Source organism: Artemia franciscana, chromosome 20 (genome assembly GCF_032884065.1).
Source record: "Artemia franciscana chromosome 20, ASM3288406v1, whole genome shotgun sequence".
Taxonomy (NCBI): domain Eukaryota; kingdom Metazoa; phylum Arthropoda; class Branchiopoda; order Anostraca; family Artemiidae; genus Artemia; species Artemia franciscana.
In genome coordinates, this window is record NC_088882.1 from 29,995,382 (window position 1) to 30,007,367 (window position 11,986).

At 33.3% G+C, this 11,986-nt stretch overlaps 1 protein-coding gene across 3 annotated transcripts in view; it reads right to left on the bottom strand.

Moving 5' to 3' along the window:
* Positions 1-11,986, bottom strand: part of LOC136040096 (phosphorylase b kinase gamma catalytic chain, skeletal muscle/heart isoform-like) — a gene marked incomplete at its 5' end in the record, with an annotated part of 62,159 nt that overhangs the window by 24,271 nt on the left and 25,902 nt on the right. For all 3 annotated transcript variants that reach the window (XM_065724188.1, XM_065724187.1, XM_065724189.1), the window contains 3 exon segments: positions 757-854; positions 5,943-6,079; positions 7,801-7,891. In XM_065724188.1, coding sequence (XP_065580260.1) covers positions 757-854; positions 5,943-6,079; positions 7,801-7,891 — 326 coding nt within the window.

The following is an 11,986-nucleotide window of genomic DNA, read 5'->3' on the forward strand; positions in this document are numbered from 1 at the left end:
ACTTTTGTTAGTAATTGAGATTTTCAAAGATTTGTGACCTTGAATAGTTTCAAATACTGCAGCAAGAAACGCTTAAGGCAAAGGTAGAAGTTCTGAAATTAGGTAGGAAAATAACCTTAGACGCTACGTGATTTTGGCTTGATATTTATTTTCTATTTTATCAATAATTTCTGAGACCACACTGGCTAATTATGATAAAACATAAAATTGCGAAGAAAAGAAGAAAACGAGTACAATAAACAGCCAGTGAAAAAGTTGAAAAATTATGCAAATATTTCGGTTAAGACCTCCGCTTGACTGTTCTCAGTGCAAAAATATGACCGAAATATTTACATAATTTTCAACTTTTTCACTGGCTGTTTATTGTTCTCGTTTTCTTCTTTTCTTTGCGATTTTATGTTTTATTTTTTATTTCTAAATAAAATAGGGCATCATTACGTTAAATGCAAAAAATTAATTATTGTAGCAATGAGAGACAAAAAGACTGACGTTATTTATTCATGTTGTATAGCTTAGGATCCCTATGCACCATCAATGACTCCGGAGGATCCGTACCATCTTTTGTCGCGTCATTATCACAAACGGTTTCTTTCAAAAAGAAGAAGAGGATTAAGAAGAAAAAGAAGAAAAAACGTCAGGAATGTCACACTAGTCAAAAACGTCACAAATATAAGCTATCAGAAATCTCGCTACATTCTACGATTTATCCCACTGATCCTGAGCAATATATTCTTAGGACCACGTTATCATACTTACAAGTACTTGGAAAAATTCATGTCGCAAAGCATCATCTACTGTGTACCGTCTAGCAGGATCAGTGACTAATAACTTCGAGATCAAGTCCTTGGGAACATCTGAAAGATGAACCAATGAATATAAACATTAAAACAGACAGAACAGCTATGAGATCAATAAAATAGGATGGCCATTGTTGCCAAGAAATAAAACAAACGAAGAAACAAACAAAGAACGCATAGCTGGAAAAAGGATTAGCTCACTATACGTAAAAAACGAGTAATAAACAAGTAAAACAAATACTTAATATAAATAAAATAAATAATAGAATAAAATTAAGAAATAAATACACATAGTTTAATAATGAACAAAAATAATAAATAAATTATATAAGTAACTATACTAAAAAATAAATAAAAAACAATATCAGAAAAATAAAAGAAAAAACTTATTCTGAGGGTGGCAAAAAAAAAGAGAAAATGCATTAGCAATTGAAAATTCAAAATCAAGTGGCTCCTAATCAATTTTGGAGCATATCCCACTTCGACATTTATAGGATCTGTATGCCCCCCCCCCATTAAATTCAAAATTTTTATTCAAAATTTTACACATATTCACCTGAAGGAAACTTAAAAGGCCATTAACTTGGTTTTCTTTTCTTCCTTTTTTTGGGGGGGGGGGCCTTGTCTGCTTGGTACTTATCAGGTCAAGCTGATCACGGATATAGAGTTCCTGATTGAACTGGCAAAATCTAAACTTTCAGAGACATAGAAGAACGAGATCGAAATATGGTATTTGGTGTTCCTGATAACTGCAGCTCTGGCGGTGCTTAAACGAATGCCTCCTGCTCTGGATTCACTACGTAAACTGAAATTTTTATCCCCTGTGGTTTGCTCATCTCAGTTTCGACTCCAATTAAGAGACTTGCCATTGAGAATTGTTGCTACCACTGATCTCAGTACCTTAAAGAATCAGTGGAGGAAACGGTTGGACGTTAACTGGTCATTTGTATGTGGAGGAACAATCCCAAAAGACTCTTCTCAGTTCTGGATAGTTGTCCTACATTATCTTGATGCTGTTGGGGCATCTCCTTTTCGTCAGTAAGCCAGGTGGACATTGACCTAGTTGAGTTTGCCAATTAGCCACGCGATAGTTGAACGGTCCTTTTCTATGATGAATATCGTTAGGAGCACGTGCAAATTTTTTTTTTTGACTTTAGTACCGAAAATTGTTGTGAAACACAGAAATTTGGGCAATTTTAGCATTTTAGGAACTGAACATAATGGCGGTCTTGGTTTGCAGAGGCTCGGGCGTATTTTGGTGTGTTTTTCAAAGGCTCGGGCTTGTTTTTTGTTTCACATTTCTGGCAACACTGACAGAAACATGGCTAGAAAGAAGATGAACTGTAAGAGACAAAGCTCCATCATAGCCTTTGGTTTCTAATTTGGACTGAGTGTGATCGTCCCCGTTCGGGTGTTATTTTTTTGATAGTTAAGTCAACTAAACGTAAGTTCCGAAAAGCGTTCCACCATTGGAAAAACAGAAAAGTTCAAATGACAACATATGAGACACGAAATAACCCCCAGCAGCTTTGGAAGAGAGTTTTGAAGCTGATACTAAGTTGGTCTTCGTAATCTAACTTGGTCGATTTCGCTGCGTGGGAAAAACATTTTCCTCGCTTTTCTCCGATCCAATCCCCCTTCTGTTGAAGCTACCTATAAACGAATTCTCTTCTATCATATATCAAAACTTGACCACCGGCGGAACTTTGTGATTGTTACCCCTTCAGCTGTCTAGGGCAAAATTCGACTAATGAAGTCTGGTAAAGCCCCAGGGTAGAATAGGGTATAAACTGAGGACATCCTATCCACTACCCCACTTCTTATAAGATATTTGCCACTATTATTTCAGGCTTGTATTGCTCAGGAATATGTTCCAACTCCCCTTTTGGAAAATCTTGTTGCCTGTGTCTTAAAGAAGGGCAAAAACCCAAGATTTGTGAGTCGTATCAATTACCATTGGCTCCACCATGGGCAAACTTTTTAAAAAGCTGATTTTCCAAAAAAAAAGAAAAAAGAAAAGAAAAACAGAAGGTGCGACTACGACCATGGAGATAGCCAGTTTGGACTCTGCGAACACGTGAGCGTGCAAAACGCACACACAACTTTTTTGGCTATTTTACACAACTCTCGGATGCCAAAAAAGAATCTGTATTTGCCTGCGATCGATATTTCATCGACATCGACTGTTCGATTCCATTATTTATTTACAGGGTATTCCTTCTCTCTTGAGAACTGAAATAAAATCTTTTCTCTGCTGCCTCTTATCGAATTGATATGGCAATGCCTCCATAAGGGTGCGGCTAAGTAGTCCGCTTAACAACTCCATCACTTTTCGGAAAAGTGTGAAACATGGCTCTGTGCTTAGTCCAGCTCTTTTCAATATTGCCATCCAAATCGTTATTAAAAATATTCCTCGATTTCTGGTTGAACCCTATATTGATGTCAGCCACCTCTGTTGCACAGACAGCATTCTTCTACTATCAGATGATCTTCAAGTTCTCCAAAATACAGTTGACATAGTCTGCTCTGGTCTAAATTAGGATGGACTCTGAGTCGCCTCCTCTAAAACTGAGCTTCTCGTCTACGGTTCGTCTCAACGACCTTCCGTTACTTTCAATGTTGGCCCAGCAACTAAGTTCCGCATCTTCTCTGAAATATTTAGGTCTTCCGTACAGACAAATATGTTAGAACCATTAAAACTACTAAACCACTTGTTATTTCAGCGTTGAAAGAGAAGTTTAGAAAATCGTGGGGGTTGCTTGCTCGACTTAAAGGTCAGTTTCAGAAAATGATCCTAGGTAGACTTCAACACTTTTTTTTCGCCCCAAGTGGCTTCTTATTGGCCCCTTTGTGGAGCTTCTTCACAATATCTGAGCGGAAGAAAAATTAGATCTCTATTCTTCTATTTTGCAAACATCTACTGCAGTTCTTTGTACTCGCAACCGGTACATTTCAAGTAGATGGCGTTTTCCATATTTCTTCAAAAATGGACCAGTTTCGTAAGCGTCGAGGAAATACTTTCGACTTTCCAATTGACTGTATAGCTTAGTTGTGTTGTCTAAGAAGCTGACGTTATTTTCTCGTGAGTTTTTATTCTTGTTAGTGTTTCCATTTTTCTTTTATTTCCCTGTGTCTTTGTACTCCTTTAAGCGCATTTCATACTTGTACAGAGGGTTGAAATAAATCATCATTATTATTAGTAAGTTGTTAGTAGTAGTAGTAGTGTCCTTAATAATGAAAGGGATCATTAAATTTACAAAAAAAAAATTCAGGTCAGATATTTGAGGTTATAATTGACAAATGAAGCAGGTGCAATTATCAACTAGGTATATTTGTTACACCGTAGAATGCTTTCAGGAAAACATTGAAAAACTTCAGCATAAAGAGCCAGGGGGTTATCAGTTCACCCCTCTCATATACATGATAATTTATGTTCGTTTTAAGTTTTATTTTCATTTCAGAGCCCTTCTACAATAGCATAAAAAGGACAGTGCAATAATAATAGTAATCATACAAACAGTTACAATTCAAACAAGAATGGTCAACCATAGAGGTCTTAAATATTAATTGAATTGCTTCAATTTCGTAAAAACTTAATCTTATTTTAATTAAAGTAAAGGTCAAATGAATTGAAGATACTGCTGGAAAACTAACAATTGTCCTGAGGTATACTCTGCAAATTTCCACGGAAGAAAATCAGTGCTTTAAAAAGACCAAATTTTGGTCTTTTTAGAAACCTTTGTCTCAACGAACTTCCGTTACTTTCAATGTTGGCCCAGCAACTAGTTCCGCATCTTCCCTGAAATATTTAGGTCTTCCGTACAGACAAAATGTTAGAACCATTAAAACTACTAAACGACCAAAGAAAAGACCAAACTGCTACAAGTACAAAACTACTAAAAGACCAAACCTTTCTGAAACTGATTTCACTGAGAATGTTCTAAAATACACCAAATCTTTGTTCTAAGGACCTAGGTTCCTTTGTTCTAGGACCTTTGTTCTAAGGAGGATGTTCTAAAAGACCAAACCTTTCTGAAACTGATTTCACCGAGGATGTTCTAAAATACACCAAACCTTTGTTCTAAGGACCTAGGTTCCTTTGTTCTAGGACCTTTGTTCTAAGGAGGATGTTCTAAAAGACCAAACCTTTCTGAAACTGATTTCACCGAGGATGTTCTAAAATACACCAAAGAGGATTGGATAACTTAAAAATAATTTTGTCAGACTCCGCGTGGACTAACCATCTCAAAGAAAAATGGCCCATTAGCAAATTTGTCCGGCACCACAGGGAGATCCCAAAGCAATTTTGGTGAAAATTGATAGGGGGTCTTAAATGTGTCAACAGTTCGAAAAGCTAAGGAAGGGACAGTTTAAAATAAAGAAAATACAAAATCTCTCGTTAATTGCTATGCAGAATTCTGTCAATTCAATGTACACACAGCATAAATAATATGCAACATGTGTCGGCAAGGTTTTCAATCAAGGCGGTTAGTACACCAGGGAACTCCCGTAGCTGTCAAATTATTCAAACGATAGTTATATTGAGTTGGTTTTTAATGTTTTCCAAGCAGGTTTTCTAAGATATTTTTAGGAACAGCCCCTTCCTGAACTATAAAAAGAATATTCTGCTCCGTTGCATCAAAAAACAAAATTCATACTTTCTAATGATGTAAGTTGTATTAAGTCTGAATATCTCTATCTTAGGTACAAAACAAGAACAGTTAAAAGGTTCTTCTAAGAGCTACAGGAAAGTAGGTGTCGGCTTTAGTTTTCTGCTCTTTTTGTTTTGTTTTTTTTTTTGTGATTTCTCATCCAAACTCTGCAAGTTACGGCAACACCACCCAATAAAGTGTAAATAGTTTGGCCACATAAACCAAAAAAGTTTATAAAGGACGAGATAGTGCGATCCTCAACGGTATTGAATCCTCTTTAAAAAATTTAAAAAAAGAAATAAAAAAGAAAATTCAAATAAAGAAAATAATATGTAAAAGCAAACACAAATAAATTCTAGACGTAAATTGAATAATTGGTACAACAAGATATAGGCCAGCTAGAAGACTTCCTTTTGTATTTTCCATAATTTATTTTTCTATAGTCCTCGTCAGGTTGGCCACTGAATGCCTCCTATAGAAAAACAAATCTTACCAGTTATATCGTTCCAAGTTGGGGAATCTAATGAATACTTTCCCTCCATTATGTTTCTCAACATAACCATTTGCTTTTTGTGGTAGAACGGAGGCGAGCCAACCAGTAACGTGTACATAATTACGCCACACGCCCACCTAAAAGTAAACAAAAAGTAATTACAACTATTACTACTAACAACTTACTGCAGCACCAGACCGCCCGAGGACAAACCAGCTGCACACGCTCCTTCTCCACTCAATCTATACAAAGCGTAACTTTTTACTATTTCCCATCCTATTCCGGGACGACCTGCTTTTCGCTTGGCCCCAGATGGATGGCAAGATGTGGCACATTCTATTATTAGAAGTGGAGTGTTCGACCTTTCTGCCTATGCCCTAAGACCTATGCCCTTCGAAACAATGAAAATTTGAAAAATGAAAATTTGAAAATTTAGTTTGAAAAATCTAAGAACTTCTGAAAATTAAAACCCCTTTATAAGCTATCAATGAATGGCGAATAGTTTAAATAGAACTGAAAATTAGCTTCGAGTCATTACAATTATATTTATAAGCATAAATTGTAACAACCATGAGAATTTTTTAAAGTTCTGCCGGTTTGGGTATACAAAAAAATTGGTCTTGATCTGTTATTTGACACCTGGCAATCCTACTGAAAGTCCATCGATCTTTGTGTCCTTTACAAGTGAAGCTCGATCGACTTAGTTTTACGAAATCGTTTTCATTTTTTGTTTACGCTGTTTTTCGTTTGCAAATATAGGCATTTTTATATTTTTAGAAATTGTTTCTTTTTTACATTTCAAGTATTCTTCACAGAGTCCATAAAGAAAAAAATGGAAATACTTTTAAGCGGAAAATTAGGTCTCAAAACAAACTTTCACAGAATAGAAAACATGAATTGAAGAAATACAACAATTGACTGAAACTGAAGAGAAGTTGGAACACCTGCTTGGACTGAGTTACGGAAATAATGTGTGGCTTTTCAAATATAAGAAAAAAAATTATCTAAAATATAGATACTGAAAAACTTGGCAATAATAGATGCCTCACAAGAAATTATTTTAGCAAGCCTACCTCTCCCCTTTCCCCCAAAAAAATCTTTTGATGGAGAAGAATTGCTAGTCACTGTCTCCGAATTTTTTCTAGAAAAAGAAATTTTCTAGAAAATTTTTTCTTGGTGAAAAAGGCATCGAAAGGAGGGCAGATGGAAATTATTCTACTTTTTTTCATTAGCACTCATTGTCATATGAATTTTTACCTTGATCCAGTTAAATTATAATTACCACAAAACTTCCCAATATTACACTAAACCAAAGCTCCGTTTTTATTTATTTCTGGTTCATTAGAGTTACAGTTACGAAGGGAATGTTAAAAAATTTAAAAAAAGAAATAAAATAGGAGAAATTATATAAAAAAAATATAAAAAATATACCAAGAAATACCATCCAATCAATATAAAAAAGATTGACGCAAGATTGTAACACGTAACAGATATTTTCCTTTGGTCGCATAGTAGGTTCTAGCGGGCCTTATTCTGGCCAACCCGTAATTTAATCGTAAGATTCTCCAAAAGCAATAAGTTTTACTTATTTAATTTATTTCTTAAACACATTTTAGAATATAATAGTCATAACTTGCTGCTATAAATTCAAAAACATCAATAAAAGAGGAATAAAAAAGCTAAAACAAAAGAAACGACTAACTATTAAATGAACCATGCTCATTCGAGAAAAGCAAAAGAGTGACTGAATTAAAAAAGGGAGCATTCAATCCATAAATGCATTGCTTCTAATAAACTAGGATTCACCAATAGCAGTTCACCCTCCCCTCCCCTCATTGAAAAAAAGTGAGTCTCTTACATATCAACTTCTTTTCCATATCCATTTCCATTCTCATACATATTGGATTTTAGAACCTCAGGGGCAAGATATCCAGGCGTTCCAACAAGGTCTGAAAGAGGAATGATATAAACAAGAACATAATCACTGAAAAATAAAACATAAACACTCAGAGTTTAGAGCGTTTCCAAATTACAATACTAAGATACTAAAAAGAAGAAAGAAAAAAACGTAATCAGGGACAATTTTAAATTATATAGTGTAAACAACTGCTTTCTCCAGAGCACTTTTTTTCTTTTTTTTTTAAGAAAGTACTAGAGCCAGACGAATCAAACTCTTAAGAATCAGCTCAGATGTCAATATTTTAAAATTACTTAGATATTGCCGTTTCTCTTAAAATTACCATTTGCCTAACTCTACTATTTCCATACATATTGGCTTTTAGTACCCCAGAGGTCTGATAGAGGAGTGATGCACATTAAGAAAAAAAAACGTAGACTCACTGAAATAGAAGACGTAAACACATGACAGTTCAAGGCATTTTCAAATTACCATACTATGAGACTGAACCAAAGAAAGAGAAAACAACTAGAGACAAATGCCACTAGTGGTGTAAATATTGACAATTAAAAAAAAGTTATTGGGGTAACAATTGCTTTCTGGACAGACCTTTTTTTTACATTCCGAAGAAAGTACTTGGACCGGATGAATGACGCTTCTAGGGAATAGAAATTTAAACTACATTCTGGACAACTTTCTACAAATTTAAGATATATATAAGGTATACTAATACTTTCTAAACATTTTTGATATTTTCAGGAAAGTACTACAGACAGATGAATAAAACTCATAACAATCAGCTCAAATGTCAGTATCTAAAAATTACATAGATATTACCATTTTTCTTAAAATTACCATTTGACTAGCTCGACTATTTTCGTACGTATTGGCTTTTAATGCCTCAGTGGCGAGATTCCAGGAGTGCTAAGAAGAAACAAACATACCACAGCCCAGTGTATTATCAAATTATTTAAATAAAAGACTTTCTATGCTAATTTTATGCAAGAAACTCTTTATTTTAACTATATGTATTATTAACAAGTCTTTATTTCTTAAAAAAGAGAAAAAAAGGACAAAATGTCACTTCGATTTTCCTCTGCCAAAATCTATCATCTACAAAAAAAAAAAAAAAAAAAAAAAAAAAAAAAAAAAAAAAAAAAAAAAAAAAAAAAAAAAAAAAAAAAAAAAGATTAAGCATGAAACTCCCCTAGTATCGACACGGCCATTTCAATGGTATTTTTTCTGTCCAGTATACCTTCTGAGATCTAACAGCATTTAAAGCGGCTAAAAACATATTTCAACGGTTTTTTACCATCAAAATTTAGTATAGACATTCTTGAATGACAGAACCTAATACCTACTCTGTCTATCTATTTTCCCTTTTCCAAATCCCTATTTTGCAATTCTCTTGCGAAAACTGGCAAAATACAGATTATAGGTTTTGGCAGAACATAGCTGACTTGTGGTGAAAATATTACGAGGTTTTCTCTTTTTATAGAACTTCTTTAAATTACACTATACGGTAGACCAACAAAAAAAAATTATGCCATATTTGCCTCTTATCAACAAGTGAAATGAAATAATTTTTATTACAATCTTAAAAAGGCCTCTCACTTACTTGGACTATCTGTCTTGGCTTTTTCTACAATTAGCCATGGCTTGATGCCCACAACTACTTGATTTTTTTTTTTTTTTTTTTTTTTTTTTTTTTTTTTTTTTTTTGAAAACTAACAGAACCGGTGAATGGATTCTTTTAGATGAGATGTGAATATTTGAAAATCTCAAATCTAAAAGTTTTGTTTACCAAGCCCATCTGTTTTCTTTAAAATGTTAGAACAAAGTTTGTCAAGAAGAGGGATTCCTTGTCTTTATGTGCCCTGCTTGTTTTTTATCTGGAAATCTCTTTGCAGCCAAAAAACCTTAGAAGAAGCAGGTTTTACCTTCAAAACTTTACAGGACCAAATCAACTTTTACCTTAGGGCTGAAACTATTCACTCAGACCCACTAAGGTAAATATTTCTTTTTAATATTTAAATTCATAAGTAAACTAACAAGAAAAAATAAGCTTTTAAAAATTTTAAGATTATCAGAAAGCAGGAGGGATAAATTTTTTTTTAACTTTTACTACCAGCCATCCTCTGAACAAAAAAGAAATGCACGGACGATTACAGAGAAATATAAATGGCACAGGACCCAATGTATATCCTCCGATATTTAAACTCCTAGAATCAAAAGATTTACAGCAAGGTATCTAAGCAGATTCAAAATTAATAAGGAGAACCATTGCAGTAGTTCATTTCAACTGTTCAACTGTTTATTTCAACTGTTCATTTCAACTGTCATTCAACTTTCAACTGTTCATTTCAAGTGTAAGTAGTTCATTTCAACTGTTATTTTTGTTCACTTCAAAAGTAACAGGACTAAATAGTATCGACTGAAAAGAACACGTTTGCTGAAATAGAAGATGGCAATGATGCCAGTGGAATTTTTTAAATTTTCAAAGGGGAATTTCCTAAACGGGAGAATTATCTTTTAAAATTGTTTTTAAATAGAAATCTATTTAAAATTATTGTTGAGTGGACTTTTATCCATAAATTTTTTCATTTTAGGTCCACACTGAGGATGGTTGAGTGGTGGTATTCGTCAAAATATTGGATAATTCTCTCGTTTTCCAATTTGCTGTGATTTTACCTCGCTTATTCTTCGTTCTCTTACGTTTTTATGCTTATCTACTTCAAAATCACACCCTATCTAGGTCTAGAAAGCTTGACTGAGATAGGAATAATAGCCCAACAATTGAGAACTCACAGAGTCAGTCAAAAGTAAAAGGGCTAAATAGTCTCGACCGAAAAGAACACGTCTGCTGAAATAGAAGATGGCAGTAATACCAGTGGATTTTTTTAAATTTTCAAAGAAGAATTTCCTAAATGGGAGAATTGTCTTTTTAAATTTTTTAAAAAGATTACTAAATTTTCAAAGGAAGTTTTCCAATAATAATTTCATTAAATTTTCAAAGAACATCTAGATGTAAGAAAGGACATCTAAAAAGGGGATGTGTTTTATTATTATTATTATTTTTTCAAACAAGATCTAAATTTTCTTTAAATTTCAAATTCCAAAATATAAATGAAGGCCACCACCTAACAATAATAGAAGTAAATAAATAAGCAAAATGAAAAAAAATAAAAATAAATAATAACCCCCAAGAACAGTTAGAACATTTATCAAAAATCTCCCCACTCCCAATAGTATTTAAATGTAATATGCAAATCAAATGTAGATAATTTAAAATTTAAATGAAATAAAAAAAATAAAAAATAAATAATGTTTAAAATAATAACATCCCAAAAATAATTAGATTGCTTATCGGAAACCTCTCCACTCCTAGTAGCATTTAAATACAACAAACAAATACAAATGCAAATAATGTAAAATATAAATAGATAAAACATAAAAAATAGAGAAAATAGAGAATAGAGAAAAATAATAACGGCCCAGGAGAACTGATTTTGAAACCTTTCCATTCCTATTAGCATTTAAATGCAACAAGCAAATACATATGCAAATAATGTAAAATATAAACAGATAAAACATAAAAAAATATAGAAAAAAATACTAAGGGCCAAAAATAGTTAGAGATTTTTTTGAAACCTTTCCATTCCTATTAGCATTTAAATGCAACAAGCAAATACAGATGCAAAAATTGTAAAAAGATAAAACATAAAAACATATAGAAAAAAAATATTAACCCCATAAAAATAGTTAGAACTGTTTTCGAAACCTTTCCACTCCTAATAACACTTAAATGCAACAAGCAAATACAAATAGTTGTTGCATAATGTTTTTATTTACGTTACATATATTGGAAACGGGACAAAAATTTTTTCCTCTCTTTGTTTTTGGCAGTTGATAGGAACGCATTTCATTTTTTCCACCTGTCCATAATGTCAGTTGGGTAGGTCACGACACAGACAATTCATAGATACACATCTGAATGTCACCTACAAATACGCACATATTATTAGGAAGGCAGCCAAGTTTGATCTTGTTGATAATAGAATCACGCAGGGATATAAAAAAAAGGACCCTAAACTTTTATATTATACCAACCTCAAGTATGTGTTACACCTCTATCAGGTCAGGAGCA